The sequence below is a fragment of the Andrographis paniculata genome, unplaced genomic scaffold, assembly GCF_009805555.1.
Source record: "Andrographis paniculata isolate CXL003 unplaced genomic scaffold, ASM980555v1 Contig12END, whole genome shotgun sequence".
Classification (NCBI taxonomy): Eukaryota; Viridiplantae; Streptophyta; class Magnoliopsida; order Lamiales; family Acanthaceae; genus Andrographis; species Andrographis paniculata.
Window position 1 is genome coordinate 3,068,840 of NW_026137402.1, and position 27,862 is coordinate 3,096,701.

At 35.8% G+C, this 27,862-nt stretch overlaps 6 protein-coding genes across 9 annotated transcripts; 3 read left to right on the top strand and 3 right to left on the bottom strand.

Annotated features, from left to right (window-relative positions):
* Positions 1 to 4,547: 4,547 nt before the first annotated feature.
* Positions 4,548 to 11,266, top strand: LOC127251797 (transcriptional elongation regulator MINIYO). The gene is made up of 10 exons (XM_051275671.1): positions 4,548 to 4,901; positions 5,124 to 6,372; positions 6,808 to 6,935; positions 7,028 to 7,194; positions 7,531 to 7,636; positions 7,742 to 8,002; positions 8,134 to 8,322; positions 8,460 to 10,622; positions 10,721 to 10,933; positions 11,028 to 11,266. Exons 1-10 carry the CDS (start codon positions 4,683 to 4,685, stop codon positions 11,199 to 11,201), a joined length of 4,869 nt encoding a protein of 1,622 aa, XP_051131628.1. The 5' UTR covers positions 4,548 to 4,682; the 3' UTR covers positions 11,202 to 11,266.
* A 148-nt stretch (positions 11,267 to 11,414) lies between these two features.
* Positions 11,415 to 12,908, top strand: LOC127251816 (F-box protein SKIP23-like). The gene is made up of 2 exons (XM_051275705.1): positions 11,415 to 12,701; positions 12,822 to 12,908. Exons 1-2 carry the CDS (start codon positions 11,520 to 11,522, stop codon positions 12,846 to 12,848), a joined length of 1,209 nt encoding a protein of 402 aa, XP_051131662.1. The 5' UTR covers positions 11,415 to 11,519; the 3' UTR covers positions 12,849 to 12,908.
* A 154-nt stretch (positions 12,909 to 13,062) lies between these two features.
* On the bottom strand, positions 13,063 to 15,570 carry LOC127251805 (rop guanine nucleotide exchange factor 1-like). 2 transcript variants are annotated; one of them, XM_051275692.1, is made up of 6 exons: positions 15,410 to 15,570; positions 15,031 to 15,307; positions 14,667 to 14,789; positions 14,052 to 14,581; positions 13,619 to 13,972; positions 13,063 to 13,536 (listed from the first exon to the last, which is right to left on the bottom strand). In XM_051275692.1, the coding sequence occupies exons 2-6, from the start codon at positions 15,293 to 15,295 to the stop codon at positions 13,168 to 13,170; spliced, it is 1,641 nt and encodes a 546-aa protein (XP_051131649.1). In that variant the 5' UTR covers positions 15,296 to 15,307; positions 15,410 to 15,570; the 3' UTR covers positions 13,063 to 13,167. The 2 variants fall into 2 exon arrangements, with proteins under 2 accessions (XP_051131649.1, XP_051131640.1); XM_051275683.1 differs by having other exon boundaries at positions 15,406 to 15,570.
* A 3,698-nt stretch (positions 15,571 to 19,268) lies between these two features.
* Positions 19,269 to 21,702, top strand: LOC127254463 (uncharacterized). Its single transcript, XM_051279557.1, has 3 exons — positions 19,269 to 19,978; positions 20,212 to 20,331; positions 21,193 to 21,702. The coding sequence occupies exons 1-3, from the start codon at positions 19,421 to 19,423 to the stop codon at positions 21,205 to 21,207; spliced, it is 693 nt and encodes a 230-aa protein (XP_051135514.1). The 5' UTR covers positions 19,269 to 19,420; the 3' UTR covers positions 21,208 to 21,702.
* Positions 21,703 to 23,703, bottom strand: LOC127254453 (GDSL esterase/lipase At4g28780-like). The gene is made up of 5 exons (XM_051279548.1): positions 23,211 to 23,703; positions 22,986 to 23,131; positions 22,684 to 22,905; positions 22,313 to 22,574; positions 21,703 to 22,236 (listed from the first exon to the last, which is right to left on the bottom strand). Exons 1-5 carry the CDS (start codon positions 23,500 to 23,502, stop codon positions 22,019 to 22,021), a joined length of 1,140 nt encoding a protein of 379 aa, XP_051135505.1. The 5' UTR covers positions 23,503 to 23,703; the 3' UTR covers positions 21,703 to 22,018.
* Positions 23,704 to 23,856: 153 nt separating this feature from the next.
* On the bottom strand, positions 23,857 to 26,294 carry LOC127254430 (L-ascorbate oxidase homolog). Of its 3 annotated transcripts, none has more exons than XM_051279537.1 (6): positions 25,819 to 26,294; positions 25,465 to 25,735; positions 24,937 to 25,391; positions 24,495 to 24,863; positions 24,352 to 24,430; positions 23,857 to 24,280 (listed from the first exon to the last, which is right to left on the bottom strand). In XM_051279537.1, exons 1-6 carry the CDS (start codon positions 25,983 to 25,985, stop codon positions 24,077 to 24,079), a joined length of 1,545 nt encoding a protein of 514 aa, XP_051135494.1. In that variant the 5' UTR covers positions 25,986 to 26,294; the 3' UTR covers positions 23,857 to 24,076. The 3 variants fall into 3 exon arrangements, with proteins under 3 accessions (XP_051135494.1, XP_051135487.1, XP_051135482.1); XM_051279530.1 differs by having other exon boundaries at positions 23,858 to 24,280; positions 24,543 to 24,863; positions 25,827 to 26,293; XM_051279525.1 differs by having other exon boundaries at positions 23,861 to 24,280; positions 25,827 to 26,291.
* Positions 26,295 to 27,862: the final 1,568 nt, after the last annotated feature.

Sequence of the window (27,862 nt, forward strand, 5' to 3'; positions counted from 1 at the left end):
GTATAATTTCAATTATTTTATTATTTTGCTGTTCCTTCCTTTTGTTATAATTTTATAGTTTGCATGTCATAAGTTAAATAGGAAAATTTTGTATATATTTTTGGAACATTTCAAAATATATATGATTAGGGGTGGGCGTATGTACCCTCACCCCACCCTACCCCCTTCCATTTTTTTAATTTAATATATGTAAATATATAATAATTCATCCGTCCCATTAAAAGGTTACAATTTTTTATTTTCGTTTGTCATAATTTAGTAATTGTACTACCTACTTAATATAATAAATATTAATATTCTTTCAATTTACAATATATTATACAAATGTCATTACTTTTATATTACACTATACTAATAGGGATATTTTTGTCTTTTTTACTACAATATAATATAATATTAATATTTAAAAATCTACATGCAAAAAGCAAACGTCACTCTTCTAACAGACGGAGGGATTATAAAATTGATTAAAAAAATCATAAATTTTGAAAATTAAATTTTGATTAGATTTTAATTTTAATTCATACTTATTATTATTTAATTTGTATAATTTTTTAATAAAAATATATTATTTTTTAAAAACATCATAATAATATTATTTAAATAAAAAATAAAAATAATATTTAAATTCAAATTAAAACCAAATAAATTTGTTGTCGTCTGGTAGAAATGAAATAACTTTAATGATTTTTTTATTAAAAAGTAATTCCTTTTTAAAAAAAATTAAATAAATATATTATTTGTCAATTTTAAACAATATTAAAAAATATATCTACAATATGTAATTATTATTTGTCAATATTTTAAGATTTTTCAACAAAAATATATATTTTGCATATCATATTACAATTTAGTGAGTAATAATTAAGTTTAACCAACATTATATCTAACATAATTTTTAAAATATAACTCAAAAATATAAATATCCGAAAATAAATAAAATGATATGTTTTTATATGTATAAATTAAATATAACTGAATTATTTTTTATTTTAAAAAATTAGCCCCTCCAAGTAAATTCTAGCAAACAAAATGTTGAGAAAGTAAAATTTTATTCTATACATATCGATAATAACCACACCCAACTAATATATTTCAAATGAAATATAAATTGAAACTATATCAAAGTCGTTTTTTTTACTGCGTTGAGAGTCTCGTTGTTTTCGACTTTAGCAAGAATTCCGTCGTTTTCAACTATGTTGAAAGACTGGTTGTTTTCGACTCTAATTCAATAAAAAAAAAAAAAACACTACGTCTAATTCTAATACGGTAGACTATTGTAGCTGCATCATGTTCGATATTTTTTGAAAACTCAAATTGTTCCTATGAAACCACTTGAATTTGAAAAGATGCTAAAGATATTTGCTTTAGATTTGATTTTATCCCTATGTTAGGTTATTATTTGAGTTGATATGAGTTGTATATTATTTTTATTTATAGATCTTTATCTTCGTTATGAATAATAATACAATTTTTTTTTAAATTTCGTAAAATATTTTAACCCTTTGATGAAAGAACATGCCCTTTTTTTTGGATGACGTGGAAACTCGCAGCCGCTACTCGAAAGTGCACACTAGGTAAACCCCCGGCCGAACCTAATACCCTGCAAATCAGACCCTACGGGAAAGAACACGCCCTTTTGTTTGGATGGATAATCAATTTCACATTTACAAAAGAAGTTTACAAATTTCCAATCTTTATACTCCCTCCGTCCCAGATACCGTGTCTGCTACACTGTAGATACGGTATTTTAGGAGGGGTGTAATTAGTAGATAATTAAAAATGTATTAGTGAAAATAATTATTCTATAATATAAATAATTATAAATTAAGATTAAGATAACTAATTAGTTTAATTAAAATTAAAAAATTTAAAATGAGATTAAAGTGTGTAATCATTTTTCAAAAAAGAAAAGTGATATGGTATGTGGGACGGATAGAAACGGCAACGTAGACATACTATCCGGGACGGAGGGAGTATTATATATTAGATATATGCATCACTTCAGATATGGATGAATAGGATTAGTTGAATAGGATTAGTTAAGATGATTATTAACTTGATCATTAAATTAAAGGTATCTATAAGTACTATAGTTTAATAATTTATTGAAAAAGTGTTTAAAGGAGTTTTAGTACAGGACAATTTAATTCCTAACATGTTTAAATCAATTAATTTTATATTTGAATATAGTAATTCGTCAGTTTCAATACAATAGTCTTGTTTATCATTTTTGTCTGTTTTAAAACAATAGTCTTATTTTCATAAATACTCGTATCATCATAAAATTATTTCTACTTTTTTATTATTATTAAACAAATATCACTACTTTTTACACTAATACACTCACAAGAGTAAAAAAGTATTTTACTCATACTTTTTACCGACTATCAATATAATATCAATATTCCTTAAATCTCGTGTCTAACTCAAATAAGACCATAGTTTTGGGACATAGGAAATACTAATTTACTAGCCACCACTGTATATATATTTAATTAAAATAAACACGCATTAGGTAGCGTCGGCGAATTTCCATATTAAAAGAAAAATTAAAATAAACACACATTATTATTGTTATACTGATTTACTTGATTCCGATCGGATCGGTGCAGCTCAATGATTATTATTTATTTAAAGTGAGAATTCATTAGATTAATCAGTCAAATCAAATCAGACGAATTATAACACACAAAATATATACGCGTCCAACTCAATTATTATTAAGGGTGTGTTTGTTTTGGGATTGAATTTTGAATTTGGATTTAAATAGTAAAAATTTTGAATTAGAATAGTTATATAATGTGATATAAACCAGGTGATGATATGATATTTTGAATGTAAAAACAAATTTTAATATAATACTCCCTTTGTTCCATAACAAAGTATCCATTTTTTCATTTTAGTATGTCCCATAACAAAATATCCGTTTCCATTTTTTTGTAATATCTATCTAACATTACAAATATCTTTACAATTTACAATATATTACACAAATATCATTATCTTTATATCACACAATACTAACAAGTTATTTTAGTCATTTTTATTGTATTTCTATTATATTTCAATATAATACTAATATTTCTAAAACTCCCTATAGAAAACAAACAGATACATAGTTATTTGACGGATGAAGCATAAATAATAAAACATAGATTGTGATTTGATATTTTTTAAAGTTAGTGGCCTTAACATGTGATTCATATGCACAAACAACCCAGCTCATCAAATACGAAACTAATAATAATATATAAATATTACTAGTTCAATCAAAGTTTACCTAAAATGCATTTGAATAAAAATAATAATAATAATAATAATAATAATAATAATAATAATAATTGTGATTTTTCGGGTATAAAATAAAAGATCGAGTTCAAGACTTGGCCAATTGTACTCAATTGATTTGCATATGTTGCATGTATATACATATGTAAGAATACATCGACCCTTGTCTTGTCTGCTCCAACCTCCAAGGGAGATTCTCATAGATAATAATTAATTTAAAATTGATTATTAAATAAAAAATCTATTTAATTAATATTTTAATATGATATTTTGTGAGATAAAATAATACTCCATTCATCCCACATAAATGATAATCAACTATTGGTTAAATGTTTACTCTTGTAAACGCATAAGTTAGTTGAAAATCTATCTTATAGTCTACCGTTACTTTGTCAACTATAGAGACATAATATATATCTTGGAGGTTGCCAATACTGAGATTTGTTGGGAAAAAAATGTTGGGAAAAAAAAATTGTGACTCCTTCTCCAACATCAATTAGGAAAAGTGAATTGGGGATGATTTTTTTCTATAAATTGATCTTTTTTTTACCTTTGATTTAGATTATCCTACAATACAATATTTATATTTTAACTGCGTTATATATATATATATGTATTTATCTAATCTCTTAAGTAGTATAATTTTGGTTAGGTTTCAGACTTTAAATATTATTTTTTCGAACCTCGTTAAATTTGATATTCTTTTATTTGTTCTATATATATATATATATATTTTTTTTTAGTTATTTTGTGATGATTTATTTTACTTTACTTTTGTCAAAAATTCTGTAAAATAAAAAAAAAAAAAAAAAACTTTAGAAGGTATGTTTAAAATGAATCATGTGTTTCTTGGAATTATCTGAAAATTTTTGTTAATACTAATTAGGTTTAGTATATCACTATTTTTGCAGGAGTTTTATTTTCTTTTGTCCTACATCTATTGCATTGCTTTGCTTAGATGACTTAAAATAATGAATGCTCTTCTTTGATAAAAAATTAAAAAAAAAATTATATTTAATATTAAAATAATATTTAATAGAATATTCCATTAAATATTATTGTAAAATAGTAAAATTTAAGAGATTTTTACTTAAAAACACACACTTTATTATAATAGTAATAAAAATGATGAACCGCCGGTTCAAAAATGGTTTTCGGTTCGACGGGGAACCGCGATTCGAAACGCCGGTCCGGAACCGGTAGGGCAAGTCTAACCCGAACGCTCTACTGCCCACCTGCAACAGTACACACTGGTCGGGTCAAAGTAATTCATCAATTCTCCTGTGAAATTCTCTTGGCTCAGCGCATACGGACGTAGAATTTTGAAACTGAATCCCTCGTTTGTCATTTGATCAGGACAAGAAACTCTTTGTAAATAAACCGGAGCAGCTATGGAAAAAGAGGCTAGCGGACGGCGCCAAAACCCCAAAGCCAAGATTTTAGGCGCAATTCCGCTCCAAGTAAGTGAAGAAAGCGCTGCGCAGTTGGTTGGCGGCATAGTCGAAAAGGGCTTCTCAGATGATCAACAGAGTAGGTCTTCCGGTCGATTGCCGCCTCCTCGCCCCACTGTTCTGCCCTTTCCGGTTGCCCGCCACCGTTCACACGGTCCAGTATGTGTATTTATGCTGTTTCCGCATTCCTTTCTACCGTGTTTGTTCGGTATTTTTTTATGATTGTATCTCGGTTCAACAAACATGAATTCTTGCTTTTTTCTTGTCTCAATTTGGATTATTAAGTTGTATGAGATAAGTTGGCTTTTCATTGTTGTCGTAATTTCTGTTGGATTTGTTAATAGTTGATGCGTTGATTACTTTGTTAATGTTCTTCAACAGCATTGGACTCCTAAAGTGGAAAAATTCAATGCTGTCAATGAAAATGATGATATGGATGATCTTGAAGATGAGGAAGATTGGAATGGGGTGGGCTTGGTTGCTAAGCCAATACAAAGGAAAGAGAAGAGAGGTTTGGATTTTAGCCGGTGGCATGAGATGTTGGAAAGTGAGCCTAGTTTCATGCACCACGAGAAGAAAAAAGAGAGGCACATGATTGAGAGGGAAGATGACGATAAAGCCGAAGGAAAAGTTTCTGAGGAATTAAGCATGCAAATTTCTGGGCCAGGGGATAGAGAGTCAGGTAGAGCTTCATTAGTTTTGAGTGAAGAAAGGCAAAATGATTTGGAAATGCATCACATGCCGAAGTCCCATATGGTTTCTGGTTTTGATGGGCAGAAGTTAGTGGGTGGAGAGGATGGAAGTCTTGAGAATCAGATTGATTCTGAGAATCATGCTCGGCTGGCAAAGATGTCTCATGAAGAGATTGCTGAAGCCCAAGCAGAAATAATGTCGAAGCTGAATCCAGATTTGATTAAGGCTTTGAAGAAACGGGGCCAAGAAAAAATTAGGAAGAAGGATAGTTCTGGTTTTGCTGCACAGAAGTTAGTAGGTGGAGAGGATGGAAGTCTTGAGAATCAGATTGATTCTGAGAATCGTGCTCTGCTGGCAAAGATGTCTCATGAAGAGATTGCTGAAGCACAAGCAGAAATAATGGCGAAGCTGAATCCAGATTTGATTAAGGCCTTGAAGAAACGGGGCGAAGAAAAAATCAGGAAAAAGGATAGTTCTGGTTTTGCTGCACAGAAGTTAGTGGGCGCTGAATATGGCAATCTCCAAAGGCAGATTGATTCTGAGAATTCTGCTCAACTGGCATCAATGTCTGCTGATGAGATTTCTGAATCACAAGCTGAAGTGATGGCAAAGTTGAATCCAGAAAGGATTGAGGCCTTGAAGAAACGGGGCCAAGACAAAGTTAGGAACAAGTCTTCAAACTCTGATAATACAAACAGCGAGGCAAATGGTGTGCAGCATGATAAAAATGCATCGAGCCATGGGAGCTCTGGATCTGATAAGCGAATAGATATGGTTACTGGCGATGCAATGGAAGACAAAAATCTCTCAAATATAAATCCAAAGAATTCTAGTGCTTGGGAAGCTTGGAGCAAAAGAGTTGAGCGCGTCAGAGATATGAGATTCTCCTTGGATGGGAACGTTATTAACTGGGATTCTGTTCATTTATCAGATGCTGGTAAGACTGCAAACCCATGTGATGGTTATTTTAAGGGTAAAATAAGTTTCTACTTTTTGTGCTATTTTGATGTTTGTTAATCCAATGAGTAACTTATTGTTTGTCTTTTTTCTGAAGAAAGAAAATTAGGCTTTGGAGTTGGTCAATTATTTCCTGCCCTAGTGTCTATGAACTCATGCTTAATTGTAGGATCACAAATTTCAGGACATACTCACCTGAAATCTTTTCTAACAAAAATTTGTATCTTCTAATTTAAACCATTAATGGGCTGGCTAAAGATTATACATCTTGCCAGTTTTGTGTCTTGAAAAACTTATGTTGTGGCACTTTATGCCTTTGAATTCTTAGGCCATGATATCCTATACATGATGGATCAGTTGACTTAAGTCTTTTTTCCCCTTGAGAAGTTTCTGATTACGATTCATTTGGTTTTAGGAAATGGAACATCTAAAAGTGGATACAATCCAGATAATGTGTCAGAACGTGATTTTCTTAGAACTGAAGGTGACCCTGGTGCTGCTGGCTACACAATCAAAGAGGCAGTGGCCCTAACTAGGAGTGTGGTTAGTTGAAATTGTTATTTGCAGAGATGACATTTTGAAAACATCAAATGCATTGTGTATTAATGACAAATGATTTTTGGGAAACTTTTCAGGTTCCTGGGCAGCGCGCTCTTGCTTTACATCTTATTGCAGCTATTCTTGATCTGGCGATTCACAACATCTGTCAGAATCAAGTTGGTGATGCCAAGGAATCTGTTGACTGGGAGGCTATCTGGGCCTTTGCTCTTGGTCCAGAACCTGAGCTTTCTTTAGCATTGAGGTATATCTAAAAATTGCGAACTCTCTTGTATGCATATCAAGTTAGTTGACTGTGACATGGTGTGAGGATTGTTGAATCCAAAATTTCCATGTCCCAAGTCCCAATGCTAACATTTTAGTTTTGTCCATCATAATTGGTAAGTAGCATCTTATTGGTCTATAGAACGATGGAGATTAAATTATTAATTAATTATCTGTATGGTGAGATGCAACTTTGTAAATTGTCCCACGACTGTTTCCCGATAATATTTATTGCATCTTATAATGTATCACTGAAAGTCATCCTAAAACTATGACTGTCATTCATGATACCTCTTTCTGTTATTTCTAATTGTAGAATTTCCCTTGACGATAACCACAACTCTGTGGTACTTGCTTGTGCCAAAGCCATTCAATGTGCGCTCAGCTATGAGATGAATGATACAATATTTGATGTCTCAGAGGTATAATTTTGTCTCTTAAAAATATTTACTTATTGTTCATATTTCTAACCAATCTTGGATAGTTGGAGGCCATCGTTGTAACTTGCTTTGTTGTTTTTTCTTCAGAAGTTACCCTCTTATGCAGGGGGTATTTGTACTGCTCCTGTTTTTAGAAGTAAACCAGATGTCAAATCCGGATTTCTTCGTGGTGGATTTTGGAAATATAATACCAAACCTTCCAACATTCTTTACTTTGGTGAGGAATCTGCAGGGGATAAAACTGAAGATGAACACACCATTCAGGATGATGTCTTTGTTGCTGGGCAGGATATTGGTGCCGGTCTTGTTAGAATGGGTATTCTTCCAAGAATCTGCCATCTTATGGAGGTAAGCATCCAATGCAAATATGCTACACTTGCTTGCATGAGATCTGAACTATGAAAAGTAATTACGGCATGAAATAATTCATAGTAATGTCTGCCTCTAAAAGTACTTATAGTGAGTTTATGTGGTACCAGACAGATCCTAGCGCACCACTAGAAGAATGCTTGATTTCTATCTTGATTGCAATATCAAGGCATTCTCCGACATGTGCTGCTGCTGTCATGGACTGTGGGAAGCTTGTTCAGACAATTGCAAGCAGATTCACTTCAAAAGAACCAATGGGAATTAATGCTTGCAAGATCAAATCGGTTACACTCATCAAAGTAAGTTGTGCCTCATAATTTGATGCTTTTTTTTCACAAAACAGTTATATCTTTCATTTTTCCTGATGATTCGGATCTTTGTTCCCATGGCGTGATATGCTCCTTATTTTCTAACTCATCTCCTTGTGTTTCAAAAGGTGTTGGCTGAGCTTGAGAACAAGAACTGCTTAGCATTTATAAATAATGGAATTCTCCAACAGGTGACTTGGCAGTTATTCCGACACCCATTTTCTATAGAGCATTGGGTAAAATCTGGGAGAGATGGCTGCAAACTTTCCTCAGCTTTGTTAGTTGAACAATTGCGCCTCTGGAAGATCTTCTTTCACTACGGATACTGCATTTCCGACTTTCCTAATCTATATGCTTCATTATGCACCTTGTTGAGTGTGCCTGAATTTGAGAGGCTAATCGACAATGATGTGATGAAGGAATATTGTGCCATCGCAAAGGAAGTATACCTTCTTCTGGATGTTTTAGCAGGTCGACTTACTAAGTTTTATTCACAGACGCCTGAAAAAGTGGATGCTGCCGCTAGGTCTGAAGAGAATTGGTTGTGGGGTCAATTTGGTTCTATCATTGATCAATCTCTCGAGTGGATAGCTGTTAAAAAGATTCCACATGTATCCAGAATCTTCAACTGTCAAGATAAAGATGGTGACTCTTGTGGTTTGCACGATTCGTATAAAACTTCCATCTTATGGATCATTTCTTCTGTTTTGAATATGTTCTCAACAGTTCTGAAAGCAGCTACCCCAGAGGACACCATGCTTAATAGTCATTTGCCATGGCTTCCAGACTTTGTCCCGAAGCTTGGACTTGAAATTATTAGAAATGGATATTTAAGATTTTCAGGAGTTGGAGATTCGATCTCCAGCAACAATCTTTCTGAAGACGCTTCCATACTTAAGTATTTATGGAACTTGAGGCTTAGAGTGGAACCAGAATTGGCCATATCTTCTTCATGTTGTCTCCAAGGATTACTCCAAGTCATTACCTCTGTCGATAACTTGATCCAGCATGCAGACCTTGATATCCGAAACCCAAAATTTCAAAATCAGAATCTTTCGATGGAAGATAAGGTTCTTGCCAATGGGATGCTCAACTCATGTGGTGTCGAGATGCAAGATTTGCTGACTGCTTTAATGGAACTAATTGCCAACGAGTGGCAATGTATGCAATCTGTTGAGACATTTGGCCGAGGAGGCCCAGCTCCAGGTGCCGGTGTTGGCTGGGGTGCCGCTGGTGGAGGGTATTGGTCCTTGAACACTCTGTTGGCTCAGCAGGATGCAAGATTGCTCGTTTACTTGCTTGAAATTTCTGAAGTGCCCACTGTAGAAGATCCCTTAGAACCTGGACAAAGCCTTGCAATGCAAATGCTAAATTGCTCGCTCTCCGCTTGCTTGATTGGGGGCCCTGGAAACAGTTCTTTCATTGAAAAGTTACTGAAATTCATATTCCAGGTTTCTGTTCTAAAGCATCTTGGCTTGGGCATCCAACAGTTCCTTTATAGTAGAAAGGGATGTCGACCATTTGGTTGGAATTATACGGGTGAGGAGTTACAGCTATATGCCGATGTTTTGATTGCTCACTTTAGGAACAGGTGGCTTACTGTAAAGAAGAAACAGAAGGCTGAAGATGCAGATAGTCGGTTAAACCACAGATCTAAGAAGAAAGAGAGCTGGTTGCTGGAGACCATTCACGAGGACTTGGATTCGCCAAACCCCGCTGGGAAAGAGATGTCTCGTTTAAAACTGGAGTGGACTTATCAAAGATTGCCTCTTCCATCACATTGGTTTCTCAGTGCAATCTCCACCCTTCACTACAAAGAAAGTGACATTTCCAAAGCTGGGCTCTTCTTTCTTCTTGGTATTGAAGCAATGCCTGCCTGCCACGGCTCTCCTGTCAAACATGTTCCCGTCGTTTGGAAACTGCATGCAATGTCTGCTGTACTACTCTCTGGGATGAGCGTTCTTCATGACGAGAAGAGCCGAGATGTGTTTGAAACTTTACAAAATGTTTATGGTGAAACCATTGATAAAGGATGTTCTTCCCTGCGATTTGAGTCGGATATCCATGAGAACTACTCCACCTTTATTGAAATGGTGGTAGATCAATTTGCAGCTGAATCATATGGCGACATTTTATTCGGGAGACAAATTGCAATGTATCTACACAGATCTGTCGAACATTCTGTTCGGCTCGCCACATGGAATGCTTTGTCGAATGCTCATGCTCTTCAACTTTTGCCTCCACTTACCGAATGCTTAACCAGGGCAGAAGGATATCTCGAACCTATTGAGGTATGGGCAGCCATCATTCAGTTTTTACAACGAAAACTGGTGTTCATCATCATCATCATCATCACTATCATTATTGTCGTCAACTGATTTTGATGCAGGACAATGAAAGAATCCTTGAAATGTATGCGAAGGCATGGGTCTCCGGCGCACTGGATAAAGCAGCTACCCGGGGTTCAATGGCGTTCGCGTTGGCACTGCACCATCTTTCGTGTTTTGTATTTGGGGATGCAATTGACAGCATGCTCGCTCTCCGGAATAGGCTCGTGAAGTCTCTGCTACGAGACTATTCCCGTAAACAGCAGCAACGCGAGGTACGATCTGGAACATGAACACGAACATGAATTAAAGCCTGCAGTGTACAACAAATATTGCTCAGCATTTACTGTTTTCTTGTGTGTTTTGCAGGGGATGATGGTGAAACTTGTATGCTATCGGAAACCTGACGCCGACCTTCCTCCGTTGCCGGAATCGGAAATCGGAAAAAGGTTGCAGCTGCTGAAAGATATTGGCGCCGCCGATGGAAATGTAGCTGCCATGGAAAAGCTTGAATCTTGCCTCAAAATGCGTCAGAGGATTTGAATCTTGCATCAAAGCTCATACTCATTTAGCTTTGGGTTAAAAAAAAAAAAGAACGAACTCAAGAATTAATCTTGATCATAGTATAAATTTTAATTACAAATTTTGAAGTTATTGTCCATCAACGAGATCTGAATTTTCATTTTATTTTTTATTTTATTTTATTTTATTTATTAGTGTACGAGTATGATATGAGTATGGGAGTCTTTGTGGCCACGTTGTTTCTCCTTAGAATAAAATCAAATCAAATCCTGAATCCGAACTTCTTCCATTTTCCAATTTCCAAATCGAAACCCCTGCACATTGTTCGATCCCGCTTCCATGGCCGATTGGTCCATCTTACTGGCGGAGCTTCTCCATTTCATTTCCGAGAAGCTTCCAACCGCCACCGATCGCCTGCGCTTCCGCGCCGTCTGCGCCACCTGGCGATTCGCCGTTCCACCCCCACACGCCGCTAACCGTTTCCCCATTTTACCTAATTCCGGCATCTCAGACACCAGTTGGGGTTTCCACCTCTCTCGACGCACTGTCTATTCAATCCGATCGCCAATCGCCGACTGTATTCCCTCGTGGATCATCAAACTCGAACGGGATAACCCGTCGCGGATGCATCTTCTCAAGCCGCTGTCTCGCGCCAGATTTAAAGCCTTACCCGATGATTTTCCCAAACTCTTTAATTCCCTGAATCTTAGGGTGTGCGAATTGGGCGAAGAATATGCTCTTCAATATATCAATTTCAGGCCGCTGGCGAGTTCGATTGGCGAGGCGGGGAATCTTTACATGGAGAAAGTAGCGGTTATGAACAACAATCTGGATGATGGATTTGTGCTCCTGACAATCCACGTCTCTGGGAAATTGGTAGTCTATAAATCCGGGGATGAGAAATGGAACGTGATTGATTACCTACCTTCTCCATACGACGATGTGATTCTGTGGAAAGGGAATTTCTACGCAGTCGATAACTCAGGTAAACTAGTGTTTGTGGATTGTGAGAATTTGAATGTGAACACCATTGCTGATTCAATCTTTGGAGGAGATAAGAAGTTTATTGTGGAATCAAATAAGGAGCTATTGCTAGTTGATATGTATTTGAGCATAGGACCAGCAGATGATTCAGGTCTCATTGAGGTATTGGAGTTCTACGAGGATTTCGATCGTTTTATGAGTGAGAGGACAGTGAAGTTCAAGGTGTTCAGGCTAGATGAAAGTGTTGGATGGATTGAGATCAATGATTTGGGCGATAGGATGTTGTTTTTGGGTGAGAATTGCACGTTCTCTGCGGCGGCTGCTGAGATTTTCCCGGATGGCGGGCACAGGGGGAACTGCATATTCTTCACTGATCAGTATTATGGTAGGGAAGATGAAGCGGCGTCGAAGGCCCGCGGCATAGGAGTGTTTGATTTGGGGAGTGGGAACATTGAATCGATAATCGGTCAGGGGGGTTATTCGAAGATGTTTTGGCCCCCTCCCGAATGGATTTGTTCTACGACGACGTCGATAGAAGTAAGTTGTGATTGCTTTTGCATTGGCTGTTTTTATTCTTGATTTCTTGTAGTGTATTTGTGTTATTTGTTTCTTTCTTTGTTGTAATATTGTTGCTGCCTTGTTTTTGTGTGAATTTAGGATGGGATGAATCAGCTGAACGTTTGAGAGTGATTTGCTGGATATACTTTTGCTGAATAATTCCAACATTTCATTGTATTGAAGATATAGGTTTGTTTAGCTATTTTACATCGATAATCGACTGGTTTAACTTCTGATTTGTATCTGGATCTAACCCATCGCCAAATCTGTTGTTAATTTTTGGTTTCTCATTTACTAATATCTCATCAGCGTGTTGTTTTATCCTTATATTTTGCCATGCTAAAGATCAATAGTATTAATACTTTCATAGGCTGAGACAAATATACATAATGGATGGATATATAGGTAGAAGACACAACTGACAATACCCGCTATATGAATCGAATCAATGAAAGCTTAGACGGCGCGACCAAACTCGATCCATGTCAGCAGGCAGAGGCACGACACTGTCGGGTTTATGGCCACGGGAAGGACTCTTAACCGGCGTTGGGCTACTCATCAAGGGCGGGCTGGACAAAGGAGAAGTGTACGGCGGGGTGTAAATTGAGAAGGGACTCGGCGATATCTTCTTTTGAATTGGCAGGCCATTGAAACCTTCTCCCCTCTTCAAACCTGGTTTGGGGACAGGCTCTGATGCGGCGCTGCGCTTGATGGCATCGTCCACACACAGCACGTCGTCAATCCTCGCAATTATGTTGAACGCCAAGCTCTCCATTACTCGAGAATAGCTTTCTAGTATGGCATGCCCGACATCCTGCAAGAAAGACCATCGATGTAAGTAATACACGATGAAGAAGAAGAAGAAGAAGAAGAAGAAAGACTAAGAGCTTAACCACCTTGTTGTACTGGATTTTGCTCATATCTAATGCAGTTTGCGGAAGTGCAGGAAATCTTTGTCTTAGATACTGCAAAAGGGTTTCGGCGCGATCAGCTAGATATTGATTCTTGTCCCCATCAGATCCCAAGCTCTTCACCTTGCTGCTCCACGCCTTCCGCTTAGATTTCTGAGTATCCAGGTGTTTTTTTCGCTCTTTCAGCTTCCACACGTGCGCAGCTGCCTCAATTTTATTTGCAATATCCAGGACCTGATGCTCTGATGACAAGTCCAGGGAATCAATTAAGGATTCAGGTTCAAAGCGATCAGCCGTCAAGGATTCATATATGGTATTGCCCAAACAGTCTCTTCCATTCTGCAAGGAAATTACGAACGCTATAAATCATGCGATGAGGTAATTACTATTGATCAAGAAGAATGAGTTGGGAAATGACCATTGGTAAACTTTCCAAATAGGCAGTTGGAATGTCCATCTCAAAAAGAGCATTGCTGTTTATAGCCAAGGCTGCCTTCAGTATCTGGTTTCCACAATCCCTGCATTGCTGCAACATCTTCCTCGAATCTTTGGACAATCCTTTCTCAGGAACTTTAGGCCATGGAAGCCACCACTTGCCCTCCTGCCTAACTGAGGCCCTCTCACAATACCTTTCTGATGAGAATCTGTCTTCTTCATCTACACCAACTCCACCATCAGCATACCAAAACTCTGTATCCTCAAACTCATCCAGAATGCTAATCAACATTGCATCAAGCTTCTTGAGTGCAGCTAAGTTTATGTACAAGTCACTCCTCTGTCTTGTTGCCATTATCTCATAGGTTCCACCACCTGGAAATTGCTGTATTTTGGGCACAAATTCCACAACTGAATCACCAATGGATAACAGCCACTCCATCTCCCTGAACCACAAGGCCTTCTTTTGTGGAACCAATGGCTCCAGCTTCCACTGTGCCCCAAATACAGATGCTATCATTCCAAACAAGGAGTTAGATGAATTACATGATGAACACAATTCTGCCAAAATCTACATATATGGTTTTATCATAGTTACCAGAAAGATTGGTGATAGCATTTGATATAGCTAGAGCAGTACAAACTCCTTTACCCCCTCCAGACATATCTTCACCCAGAAGCAACTTTGCAAATCTCTCCTTCATCATCTCTATTTCCATTACTGTGCCAAGCAAATCGTATAAGGAATCCAGATAATCCAATAGGGAAAACAGAATCGGAAAATTCTTCCACTGTTCAAAAAGTGCACCGACGCAGATGGATCACGGATCACATCATCCATAAACATATTGAAATACGATTTTGTACACAGAATGATCAATTAGATGTATACGACGATCAGATCTAACATGGATGAAGTTAACGCGACAAAATTTGTAGAAAAGCAAGCAGCGAGGACGAACCTGACATATCCAGAGGCTTATCGTCCCACGCTACTTCATCCTTCTCACCAATCGGCTCATCGTCCCATTCGACCTCATCCTTTTCGTCTCTGATCAAAGAAAAACTGAATTTCGGCCGCAAAGGCGTCGAGCTGCTGGCGCGACAGGGAGAAAACGCGCCACCGCGCTCTTCCGCCTCCGCATCACTGTTGAAGCTCCCTAAGTCGCTAATTTCACCGCTGGCGGCGCTGTAACTCCGACGCCTCTCCTGTCTTCGCTCCTCCATTGATGCTGAAAACTAGAGCAAAAGTGCAGAGACGGAGATCTCAGAGCCACGTTCACGTTATTCGAGAATTACCTTAACTTGCTGCAGTCGATGATTTAGTTGGGAATTACAGACGGCGTTGATAGGGAAGCGCGCACGATAAATGCTGATGAAGCGGCGGTGATTGACGGCGTTGGGTGCGGCGCGTCGGTGGCTTGACGACCATCTTCTGCGGGCACCGGCACTCACCTCGCTGCTGCCATAGAAGAGACTGACTGACTGACTGACTTACTGAAACAACGCTGTGGAAAAACATATTTAAGAGGTTTGACTATGATATTAAAATTCATTGATAATAATAATAGAGTACTATAATATAATATGGTAACTAGTTATTTAAGAATAACAGTCCCTATTTAAGTTGTAGATGCTACTATATCAAATAGCCTTATACTTTTGAATTATTTGTTCAAATATTTGAGTAGTTTTAATAAAAATAGATAATAATTAATTTGAGTATATTACCGTAGACACTACAATTTAGGTAAAGTATGATTAGTAAATAATTAAAAAATATATTAGTAAAAATAATTATAAATTAAAATTAAAATAACTAAATAGTTTAATTAAGATTTAAAAAATTTTAAATTTTAAATGCCATTAAAATATAATTATATATTTTTTAAAAATAACAAATTATGTGGGACGAACGATAATAGAAAATATGGACAAATTATGTGGGACGGGGGAGTAATATTTTTTAGTTCTTATAACAAAAAAAAAAAAGTATAAAACTAACCATTTTCTTTCTAAAAAAATAACTACCTTATGATATTCCCTCATCTCAGTCTGTCTCTATGGTCGCATTTACTTTTTGGTCATTGTACTTAAAATTAAAAATATTTTTATATTTATATAATTTTGTATAAATGTCATTATATTAATATTAGAAAACATTAATTGAAATATTTTTGTAATTTTTTTTTTAATTTGTACTATATTTTGATATAATAATTAAAATTAAAAAATTAACATGTAAAAAGTAATTAAGACCGTTGAAACCTAAGAAGTATTTTTTTTATAACATATCAAAATATATATATATATATATATTTAGATGGAAAATAATTATTACTATTGTTATTATTTTTATCATCATAATTTGGCATGTATGTTGATACTATAAATTTATACTCATAGTAGTAATTGACATAAATAATTACAAAGATCATTGAAAATAATGGTAGCAGTCAATTGACTGACTGACTGACTACGCAATTATTGAGTTGCCTATGCAACATGGTTTTTAGTAGTCACCAACTGTTTGTTCTTAAATTTTTATTTAAAAATATATCTTTACAAAAAAAATTATGCAAATTATGTAATAAAATAACAAGTTTTTTTATTATTTTTATTTTTACGGACGATGCATTTTATGTTTGGTATTTTTCATATAATTTATATTATTAATTATTTTTTTATTATAAAATATCATATCAAATATTTTTTCGTTCCGTAAAATTATTTTATTTTTTTTATAAATTTAAAGTAAAATTGCTTATAATTTCCCTGCGATTTCAATATTCAACGTAAATTTTCATATACTTTAAAAAATTGCATCACATTCTCTTATACTAAATATTGTATGAAACCTCCACCATGAAAGCTCACTTGTATGATAAGAAGATGATTTCATATATTTATAAATATATTTTGTATGACAAAGGGTTTCATGCAATATTTTTAAAAATATAAAGGGCGTAATGCAATAAAATGAAAATTTGCGCTGAGTTTTAAAACCACATAGAAGTTTTATGGAATATTTTTTAAAATATAAATGAATGTCATACAAGTTTTAAAGTAAATAAAGAATTTACGCTGAATATCGAAATAAAAGGAAGTTATAGATAATTTTACCAAAATTTAAAAAGAAAAGAATGATTTTATCGAACAAACGAGGTATTATATATAATTTTTTAATATTTTTAAATTTTAAATTAGTATTTCTAAATTTGCAATATACTACAAATTTCGTTGTCACACTTTAAAATTATTACTCCCTCCCTCTACAAACTTTATGAATTATATTTTTTTTTCATTTTAATTCAAAATAATTTTTTTATTATAATTTTTGTTTGGTATAAAAGTATCTATTTTTATAGTAAAAGTAATAACGTATTACTGCTAAAATATTTGTATAGTTCGTTTGGTACAAAAAATAAAATTACAGAGACTAGAAAATAAATTTGTAGATAAAAAAATCAACAAATAATGAAATTTGATTCTTATGTTTGGTATATAAATATTAGATTAAGTTATTCGGAAAAATAAATGAGATGATTAATCGAGTAAGAGATGTTTCAACAAATAAATTTAGTTATTTTTTTATTTATTTTATTTAAGTTTGATTTTGATTTTTTATTAAAAATTGTAATTTAAATGCAATATGCTATAAAATAAAATAATGGAAAAAAAAATCAATTTTGGTTCTAATATAATTAAAATTTATCAATTTTAGTTTCAATATGAAAAGATCATAAATTTTAGTCGTATTATAAACAATTTCAATCAATTTTGATCCCACTGTTAAAAAAAAAATTAATAGAAATTATTGACATGGACGTTACATGGTTGACGTGCAGGTAACGTGTAAATGACACGACTATGTACAATTATATATGGCCATGTTATCACATGGCCGTGTATAATTCAGTGTACAATTATGCATGGTCATATTGTCACGCAATTATATTTAATTCTACACGGTTATATACCTTTCTATTTTGATCTAAATTTTATTGTTTTGTTATATATTTTTTTAAAAAAAATATTTTAATTTACTTTTATACTATCTATGAAATGATATAGATATGGTGTATATATTTGATAGAGAATTGATGTATTTTAAAGTTTAACAACTTTACTCATATAAAAATAATAAAATAATATCTTAACTTATTATTAATATCTTTCAAACTAATTTTTTTTTAAAAAAAACTAATATATATTAATTTTTTTATTAGATATTTAAAATTATATATTTATACAAGTGTACTTCATATATATTTACGATACGGAAATCTATAAAATTTATATGAATCAATACAAAAAATATTTAATCTATAAATTTTAGTGAAAAATTTATATAAATTCATAAATAATCAAATCAAATCAATCAAAATAATAATTGAATAAATAATATAATCGCATTTATAAAATTTCATGAAAATCAATAAACAAAATCAATCGAATCATATATAAATTCTGTAAAATTTCTAAATCTATTTAAATTAACCAAAATTTTAAAATCCAAACAACTCTCTCTTGTGCTCTTTTATGGGTTTTACGACGGACTATTACTATTCAATTTTATTTTTTTTCCTAAAAATATCAAATCAAATCGTTAGTTTTTTTTTTTTAAAAAATATTATACTTCATCCGTCTTCTTAAGAAGTATATGCTTACTATTGGCACGAAGTTTAAAAAATAATAGTATTTTGTGTATATTTTTTTTGCTGTACAGAGAAAGTACTTCAAATTTATTTTACATTCAAAATATTAAATCTAATTTTTATTTATATCACGTCAAACACTTGTTCAAATTAAATTTTTTACCATTCAAAAATCCACACTAAAACACCTAAAACCAACAAACAAACACATTTGCGTTTTGGATTTTGGTTTCTAATAATAAAACTTTGAATTGAAATACTTGTTTAATATGATATTTATATATTGACGTGATAGATATTTTGAATGTAAAATAAATTTTTGATGCGGTATTAAATAAAAAATGATATGATTTTTTTTTTTAAAAAAAATAAAATAGTAAAATTCATAACTATTTATTTCGAGTAAACTATTCTAGAAGACGACTCCGCATATTACTATTTTTAATGGGCCGTAAAAGGATATTTGGACTGAAGGCCATGAATTAGGCCCAGTTCGTATTTGACTCTTTAGAAGACAACGCTACGCTACGCTACGTTCTTATTCTTTTCCGTAAGCTCGCTCGCTGATCGGCCCCAAATCCAATCGATCGACACCTTCCCGAATATTCTCTGGTTCGGTTGCTTTCTGGATAATCTCGTCGTCGATTGTTGGATTGATTGAATCCTCGAAGAAGAATAAAGCTGATCGTTGAAAATGCCGAAGAAAATGGGGGTTAACAGCAAGGCGGAGGCGTCTAGGGCACGGAAAGGTGCTGCCGAATCCGAGCGCAAAGAGCGCGAAGCCAGAGAGAAAGAGGATCAGTACTGGCGAGAAGCTGAGGGAGCCAAGTCGCGAGCCGCTAAAAAACGTGAAGAGGAAGCGGAGAAGCGAGCCGAGGCTGCCGCCAAGAAAGCTGAGGCGCGTCGCTTGGCCGAGCTGGAAGAGAAAGAGCTTGAGAAAAGCATGAAAAAGCCCGATAAGAAGGCGAATAGGGTTGCTGCGCCAATGCCTAAGGTGACATCGGTGGAACTGCGTCGTCGGAAGGAGGAGGAAGACGAGGCGATGAAGCGGCGCAGCGAGGAGGAGAAGAAGAAGCAGAGCCGGGTCGCGGATGAGGAGGAGTATGAAAGAATGGTGACTGTTGCGAATGTAAATCGTGATGATACTATTATTGAGGCGCGGACGGTGGAGGAAGCTATTGCGCAGATGGCCGTTGCTGATAGTTTGCCGGTGGATAAGCATCCTGAGAAGAGGCTCAAGGCTGCATTCAAGGTATGATTTTGAACTGGTTTTCTCTGAGATGTGTGCATACATATATATATATTGTTTTAATCATATTCATGTTGATATTGAGTTCTTGTAATGAGGAATCAATTGCTTGGCTGATTTATTATGTTGGTTATCTGCTATTCGATCCAACTGTTCATATATCTAATGTTTCAAGTAGATTGTTTCTAGAATTATTGATGAATAAATATACTGCTAAACTAATTTTATGTCTTCAGGCTTTTGAAGAAGCTGAGCTTCCAATATTGAAGGAAGAAAAACCAGGTCTCACACATACTCAATACAAGGATTTGATTTGGAAACTTTGGAAGAAATCTCCTGACAACCCTCTAAACAAGGTATAAATCTAATTTACACTGAATAAGATTAAAAGTTTTACTGTTGTCTCACTGGTAGTAAAATATGTTGAAAATTTGTTGCGTATTACTTATTAATTGGATAAAATGTCTGATTGGTTGATGAGTCCATAATTTCCTTTAGCTGTGAACAAAATTTTCTAGTAAAGTCCGCCATTTTCTTATAGGCTGCCGAAATTTATATAAATTTCTTTGATCAATCTGTTGCTATTATAAGGATGTAATGGGGAGGATTGTGTTGCCTGTTGGTTGCTGTGTCCTCTTAATACGCACATATCAAGTGATAAAAAGATCTGCCTTTCTGGCTTGAAGCTAGTGAAGTAACGGACCCGTCCTGATATTTACCTACCCAGCCATTGGGACTATAGTAGAAAAAGTAAAATCAGATTTATATCTGATGTTGAGAATGGTTTGGGATTCTAATAGATGTAGATGATGGCACAAGATAATAAGTGTCATAAAATTGAGATGGCCAGGCTTTACTGTTACAAGTAACAAAAATAAAACAGATCTTTTTGCTACATCTGAGATGATTGGAATATAACTCTTGTTAACCTAACTTCCATCAGATATTAGTTGAAGTGAAAATGGCCATCAACACTATTTTGGATTTTCCATCTGTTTTTGCATTTTTTAAGGATGGTATTTAAAAGTTGAAACAGCACCAGTTTAACACTAAAAAGTATCCAAGGGATGGAAAATTTTATCGCTTTCTCTTTCTGCATGTCACAAAAATTGCATTTTATAGCCCTGATTAATTTTGGCCCTTGTGAATTTTCTTTATGTCATTATTTGGTGCATGTACATCCCTCTTAACAGTTTGGTATCGTTCCAACGTGGCAGGTGGCTGACAAGTGATGAGGACATCTTTTCATGAACACCTTGTATCATTCCTATTGGCCATGATGAATTTGAGCTGCAGTATGCTGACCTCTGCGTGAGACAGCCTCACCCTCCTGCCTCGGACACAAATACCGTGTTTACATCACATGATGCATTGGATAGGTTGATATAATAAATCAAACCTGGACAGCCAATCTAAAAATAAAAACTTTGATTTCTATGTATATGAATGATCCTTACCACAAGATAGCATTGACATGGTTTTGGCAGCTACTGATAATTTGCTTGTAACATAAACAGCTTTTTATGAAAGAATGCTGCCATCCATGTTGTAAACTGGAAAATTCAAGGATGATACTGTTCATTCGCGTGGATGATTACTAGAATGTGTGTTTATTGTTTATAGTTTTGATTGTTTGGGACATGGCATGCTGGGACTAACAATGCAGCTTCTTATGTGTTTGTTCTTGTACTGTACTTTGAATGGAAAATGCTGTTTAGGATGTTTTATGTTGTGATGTCATGATTAGTCATTGGTATTGATAGCTGATTACTAGCAATCTAATTCTGAAGCTTTAAGGAAATATTGCCAACCAGTTTGTGGAATGCATCCCATGATTTAAGTTAGCTGAGTGTTTTTATTACATATTAATGAAGCAGGATTAGATGTATATACTTTTGTTAGCACTCAATAAACCGAAAGATTCATTTGGTTTTAGAAATGTTGTGCCGTAGCCCATTAATTAGTATTGAAGAGAAATCAAGTTCTCTGTGTCACTTGGTTTTATTCTGTAAGTGCTCAAAAGATGCATTCTCTTGGATGCTATCAGCCCTTCAGCTGAGAGAAATTTATTGGTGAAACATAATACTGAGGACCCCCGTAGAGTATTTGAGCTGCTAGGAATGAAGCAGTCTTTGTAGGGTGGAACTGATCCCAGAATAAGTACCTGCGCCGATCTTGGCAGAGCGATGCTTTCAAGTTGCAATAGCCTTCTGCGTTCAAATATCCACTTCCACAGCATGCTGTATCCACATTGTCGAAACCTGACAACATGATTGGATAGTATCACCAAAACTGAATAAGGTATGGTGTTATGTTACTTTTTAATCGATTGCTTACCAACAAACACTGGATTATTTATAACATCGATGGTCATTCTGTATCCATTTCCTAGTGAGTACTTGAAATCAGGAAGCTGTGAGCTGATGTTGCTTAGAAGGCCCTCCAGTGCCGTGTAGAATGCCAGGGCGAAGTCGTTCTCTGGCTCAAAGCAACCATCGACACCATTCAGGGCTTTTTGGACGAGTCTCTGGGATGGACAGCAGCCAATAGGAGGTACACTTATGATACCGAATTTCCTGGCCCCAAGCTTGTATAGATTCTAGAACCATAGGAAAAGCATCCAAGTATCTGTTTAGTAGCTTAGATTTCTCGAAATTAGTGGTTTGAGTACTAATCAAGGTGTGCATTGAGTTAAAGAAAATACTCACTGTTATGTGGTTTGAGTATGTTGAGATCAGAGACCCTATGAACAGATCTTTCTGCAAGGTGGAATTGGTTCTGAAATACCCCAGAATGTCATTGCTTCCCATACTGATGAAGAAGAGTGATTTGCAAAGTAGCTCCTTTGTTGCTGATGGTCCTATCAGGGCAGTGAGATTATCCTTAACTGTGGAGAATTGTGTTATCTGCTGCGACAAGGGGATGACGCTCTGTTTGGCCATCGTAAACACAGTTACATTCGGAAGTTACTGATTCTTTTCAGCAAAAGGTTTGGCACAGCATGGCTTACCAGCCTTGGACCTGTTTCATCAAGAAGTCCGGCGCCAGCTGAGGCAAAGTTTGCACCTTGCAATAGATGTTTCCGGAACTGATGAGGTTTTAGCGTAAGAAGAAACAGAAAAGGAGCCGGGCTTCTCTTGAGACCAAAAAATCTGGCTGAGAAACAATGAAGGAAAAATTGTCAGCACTCAATCATCAAGATTGGTGTTTATTTCCTTTTGAAGGATGTACTAACCAAGAAAATCAGCACTGTTGAAGCCATTGCTAAACCTTCCTGTTGGCCGTTGATGTGGAAAGTCGATTCCATAGGGGGGTTCATCTGCTGTCACCACACTCCCCGACAAGTAAGTATTGGTTCCGACATCAGCTGTTGAGTCTCCCAGCACGAATATAGGAGGCGGTGCAGCAGCATCAGCCGCAGAGTGCAGGATGAAATGAGCCAAGATAATTAATCCACAAAGAAATGGAGAGACGCGACTCTTAGCCATGCGGCAAAAAGAAGCAGGTTTAAGTATTTCTGCTTTCATTTCATTGGTATATTCAGTTGTATACGCATGAAGCCTGTCTGGAGAGTAGATGACGGAGTTACGGCCCCTTTTATGGCGTTGGGAGTAGAAAGTGCAACAGTTGAGGACAAATATGCGGGCTGTGATAGCTTTGCAAGCAGACGGCAGAGTAACACTAGACAGGAATGTACATCGAAAAAAATGGAAAAAAGAATGCCTGAATCTGCCTTGTGATGATAAAGACAAGATCAGCTGCCCCAAGCTTGATGGAGGTTTGTCCCTTGTCTGAATCTAACTGTATTGTAGCTGGTGAAGGAATGAATTCATCGATTGGCTTGGTCCTTTCAATAAAGATACGAGAAAAGAGAAGAGCATCTTTGTTTCGAAACTATGTACGGTGTAAACAAGAAGAGAGCATATTCCATCTGCATATGGCCAGAATTGGTGACTCAGAAATTCGATGGACACATTTTTATGTTGTCTATACACAAGGATCATCAAGAAACTATAGAGTCAAAGAATGCTTTCTTTATTCGACAAGGAAAGGAATCCGAATGGTAATCGAACTTCAATGCCCCGGATCATCCTGGAGCTATCAAAATTTCTTTCCTGCAGCTCTCCCGCAAAGCAGAGCATTGTCTGGAAGCGGTAATTCGTCTCTGGGAGACACGACAGGCGTATAAACCCGAATGTAGAACTGCTGTCCGAGGTATTGTTGTGCCCATAGCTCAGTCCTCATGTTCCACATTCCGACGTTGTCCAGCGCCACTAAAATTGCAGTCCATGACTTGGGATAAACCTGTAAGTCGCAACACAGGTTCATTATTTCAGACATCAAATTGTCGATACATGTCTCTTCTTGATTCTCACCTGTGTCGTGCAGCGTGAAACAGCATCTACGAGGTTGTACTCTTTTCGCTGCTCAGGTGACCATGGCCCGTCATCCATCCTGCAAGATCCAACTTCAGCAGATGTCCGGGAAGATGAACAACAAACCGATATGATGCACTCACGCGACTACATAGAAGGAAAATCCATCAAGATGCCAGGTTTGAATGTACATTTCATTGTTCTCCAACACTATTTCTGCAAAGATCTCATAATCTGCTCCCATAACCGATGTCCCAAGGCGAACGCCTCTGCTTTCAGGAGGGCTGTCGGCAATGCTTCCAACTCGGAACACCCCTGAAATGTTGAAGTAGTCTACCAGCTTCAGCGGCGTGTCAGCTGGAACAAACGACACGCCATTCACCCCAAAGCGCGGTCTCCCATTCACCAATCCGCTCGAGCTCGCCAGCCTGATGGTTCTTGTCACATTAATCTGACCATACCGGAACGAGCCCTGCGGATTCGGCCTCGGACCGCTTGCTGTCAGATTAGTCCTGGAAAACAACACAATAACTAAACATGGCATCCATGGTAACATTAAATCGAGTATAGTTCAAAGAAATATACCTGATGGAAAGGGCCTGGTTCATGGACCACCGGATGTCCGCGGTGGGGGGAGGCGGTGTGGGGCCGGAAACAGGCTCCCGGGAATGATTGTAATGAAGAATGGCGGTGGCGGTTAGGGGCTTATCGGTGAAACGTGTGGATACAGCAATGTGGTAGCTCCGGGGAGTCTGGTCGGCGGCGACGAGCACGGAGTAGGACTGGCCGACGTGGACGTCGAGGGAGTCCATTACAGTCTGGATGGTGTGTGTGCCCTCCACCTCGACCAGCTTCATCGTGTGGCCCTGAATTCGAAAATTGAGGGAATGGTGAAGGCCAACGTTGGATATTCTCAGCCTGTAGGTTTTCCCTGGATCCACATTGATCTTGAATGGATTGGTTTTGGTTCCATGGCCATTGATGAGGATGCCATCGGGGAAGGGGAGCAGCTCGCCGTTATCTACTCTAGACTTCAAAACCTGCGGGTGGTTTCGGCCTTTCAGGACAAAAATCCATCGATCTATCGATTGATCAAAAGCGTTCGAATTGTACCGTATGGTCGGTGTTGTACCATTCGCCGATAAGAACGGTGAGATCGCCGGCGGCGGCCGGAAATGGGACCGGAATCCGGGGGCGGCTGAGGATCCGAATTCCGCCGAAGCCGCCGGCGGCTTTGTGGAAGGCGGTGGATGGGAAGTAGAAGAAGCTCCCGATTTGATCCTTGACTTGCAGTTTGTAGGTGAAGTTTTTGCCTGGAGGGATCGGACATGTCGTCCCGTAAACGCCGTCCTGGTAAGAATTCCTCCTGTGCTGTATCCCGTTCCTAAAATAATTAAATAAATAAATAAATAGATATATATTGATTACGAGGTGAGGAATGTTGGTTGCAGAGAGTGAATGACTGACTGCCTGACCAGGAGATGAGAAAGGGTTCGGACAAGGTGTTGAAGACGTTGATTACGAGGTTGTTGTTTGTGACGGAGTGGATATCGGGGCCTGGAAACTGTCCATTGATCAGGATTCCTTTCTGAGGAACTCCCAGAGGCTGAATCACGCCGTAAGTCACGTTCCATGTGAAGAATCTGTAAGGATCCTCGCCGCTCGCCGCTCCCACAATCGCCGCCCAAACTACGGCGGCCAAAGCGCAGCGCCGCCACATGGTCGGAATCGGAGGGACGGAGAAGAAACAAGGTAAGAATTCACGCGTGTATATATATATATACACTAGATATATAAATAAATAAATATAATTATGGGTATGTTTTCTTCTAAATTTGATATTAAAATAATATACGATTGAATGAAAACGTAAATAATTAATTAATAATTAAACGCATCGATAGACGTGCATGACACGTGAAGTAATTAGGGGTGTCATTAATATGTGGTTTTGGGGGTAATCTATAATTACAAAATTGTTATGGTTTGGCTAAGGGTAACAGATTTTGTCATCACATATAACTGCTGCCTAAGTTTATTTTATTTTATTTTTCATTCTGAGTATTTAGGTAGGTTTGGGTGCGAATCTTGGATAAGTATAATAGAATTAGGGGCTATTCTTATTACTTATTTATGGCAAATTGTACTTATGAAATATAACCCCCCTTATTTAATACTCGCTCCGTCAAAGCTAAAAGTATACAATTACTTTTTGGCGTGGAGATTAAGGAATAACAGTATTTTAATTATAGTGGGGAGATAAAGATAATAAAATAATATTTTTGCCCTTATTTTTTTTTTGGTATAAAAATAATGATAGTGATGTAAAATAGGAGTATTTTTGAAAAAAATAAGGTATTAAATTAAATGATTACTTTGTAACTAGACGTCCCAAAATAAAAATATTTATACTTTCTACTGAACGGAGAGAATATTATTATAAAATAGGTAAGAATGAAAATCAGAGTAAGTGTTTTTTTTTTTTTTTTTTTTTTTTTTTTTTTTTTTTTTAAGAGTAGGTGTATTTAATGCAGTTATCATTAGAATTTATCATTAGAATAAAGGGTAATAGTGAAATAAATTAATTTTTATTTATTGAAAATGAGCGATGAAAATTGAATGTCACACCCTGCAATTGCAATGCAGCAAAATGAGGATGAAGATGAGGGGTGTGCGTGTGATTTCTTTATTTATAAACATTAATTATTATATTCCATCTCTCGCATAATAAATTATATATTTCTTCATTTTAGTCCGTTTCATAACAAAGTATAAGTTTTTTTAGTAATCGCTTAACGTTACAAATATCCTTACAATTTACAATATATTACACAAATATTATTACATTTATATCACACCATACTAATAAAATTATTTTAGTCATTTATATTTTATTCCTACTACATCTCAATATAGTACTAATATTTTACAACTACGTGTAAAAAACAAATGGATACGACGGAGGGAGTATCAAATACTTGTAGGGTTTTTACTCTAGAGTGTGTTTGTTGGGGGATTGGATTTTAAATATACTATTCATCCCATTTTTTTTCCTCAAAAATATCAAATCAAACACCTATTTTTTATTTTCTATATTATACTAAAAATCAATTTTACATTCAAAACATCACATCAACACCTATTTATATCACATCATACAACTATTCAAATTCAAAAATTTTACTATTCAAATTCCAACTCAAAATCTAAACCCCCAAACAAACACACCATAATTTTACTATTTTTTACCCCCAAAAATATCAAATCAAATACCTATTATTTATTTATTATATTACACAAAATTTCATTCTACATTCAAAACAGCGGCATCAATATATATTTATGTTGCATCAAATAATTATTTCAATTCAAAATTTTACTATTTAAAATCAAAATTCAAAATCAAAATCTTTTAAGTAAACACAGTAATTAATTGATAATTGATAATAATATTGTTATAGATGAAATTGAAATTCGTTTGTTTTGATGGTCTACGTAGGGGCCTTTAAGG

Bases quoted from the DNA above. Each gene is read 5' to 3' on its own strand.
- LOC127251797 (XM_051275671.1), top strand. From the start codon at position 4,683: ATGGAAAAAGAGGCTAGCGGACGGCGCCAAAACCCCAAAGCCAAGATT. The intron at 6,373-6,807 runs GTAAGACTGCAA...ATTTGGTTTTAG, and splicing joins TGTTCATTTATCAGATGCTG to GAAATGGAACATCTAAAAGT. The intron at 6,936-7,027 runs GTTAGTTGAAAT...GAAACTTTTCAG, and splicing joins TGGCCCTAACTAGGAGTGTG to GTTCCTGGGCAGCGCGCTCT.
- LOC127251816 (XM_051275705.1), top strand. From the start codon at position 11,520: ATGGCCGATTGGTCCATCTTACTGGCGGAGCTTCTCCATTTCATTTCC. The intron at 12,702-12,821 runs GTAAGTTGTGAT...GTGTGAATTTAG, and splicing joins CTACGACGACGTCGATAGAA to GATGGGATGAATCAGCTGAA.
- LOC127251805 (XM_051275692.1), bottom strand. From the start codon at position 15,295: ATGGAGGAGCGAAGACAGGAGAGGCGTCGGAGTTACAGCGCCGCCAGC. The intron at 14,582-14,666 runs GTAACTATGATA...TTGGAATGATAG, and splicing joins TGCTATCACCAATCTTTCTG to CATCTGTATTTGGGGCACAG. The intron at 13,973-14,051 runs GTCATTTCCCAA...ATTTCCTTGCAG, and splicing joins ATTTGGAAAGTTTACCAATG to AATGGAAGAGACTGTTTGGG.
- LOC127254463 (XM_051279557.1), top strand. From the start codon at position 19,421: ATGCCGAAGAAAATGGGGGTTAACAGCAAGGCGGAGGCGTCTAGGGCA. The intron at 19,979-20,211 runs GTATGATTTTGA...TTATGTCTTCAG, and splicing joins GGCTCAAGGCTGCATTCAAG to GCTTTTGAAGAAGCTGAGCT.
- LOC127254453 (XM_051279548.1), bottom strand. From the start codon at position 23,502: ATGAAAGCAGAAATACTTAAACCTGCTTCTTTTTGCCGCATGGCTAAG. The intron at 23,132-23,210 runs GTTAGTACATCC...ATTGTTTCTCAG, and splicing joins CAACAGTGCTGATTTTCTTG to CCAGATTTTTTGGTCTCAAG. The intron at 22,237-22,312 runs GTAAGCAATCGA...TCATGTTGTCAG, and splicing joins AAATAATCCAGTGTTTGTTG to GTTTCGACAATGTGGATACA.
- LOC127254430 (XM_051279525.1), bottom strand. From the start codon at position 26,071: ATGTGGCGGCGCTGCGCTTTGGCCGCCGTAGTTTGGGCGGCGATTGTG. The intron at 25,736-25,826 runs GTCAGGCAGTCA...TAATTATTTTAG, and splicing joins GAACCCTTTCTCATCTCCTG to GAACGGGATACAGCACAGGA. The intron at 25,392-25,464 runs GTACAATTCGAA...AACCACCCGCAG, and splicing joins GGTACAACACCGACCATACG to GTTTTGAAGTCTAGAGTAGA.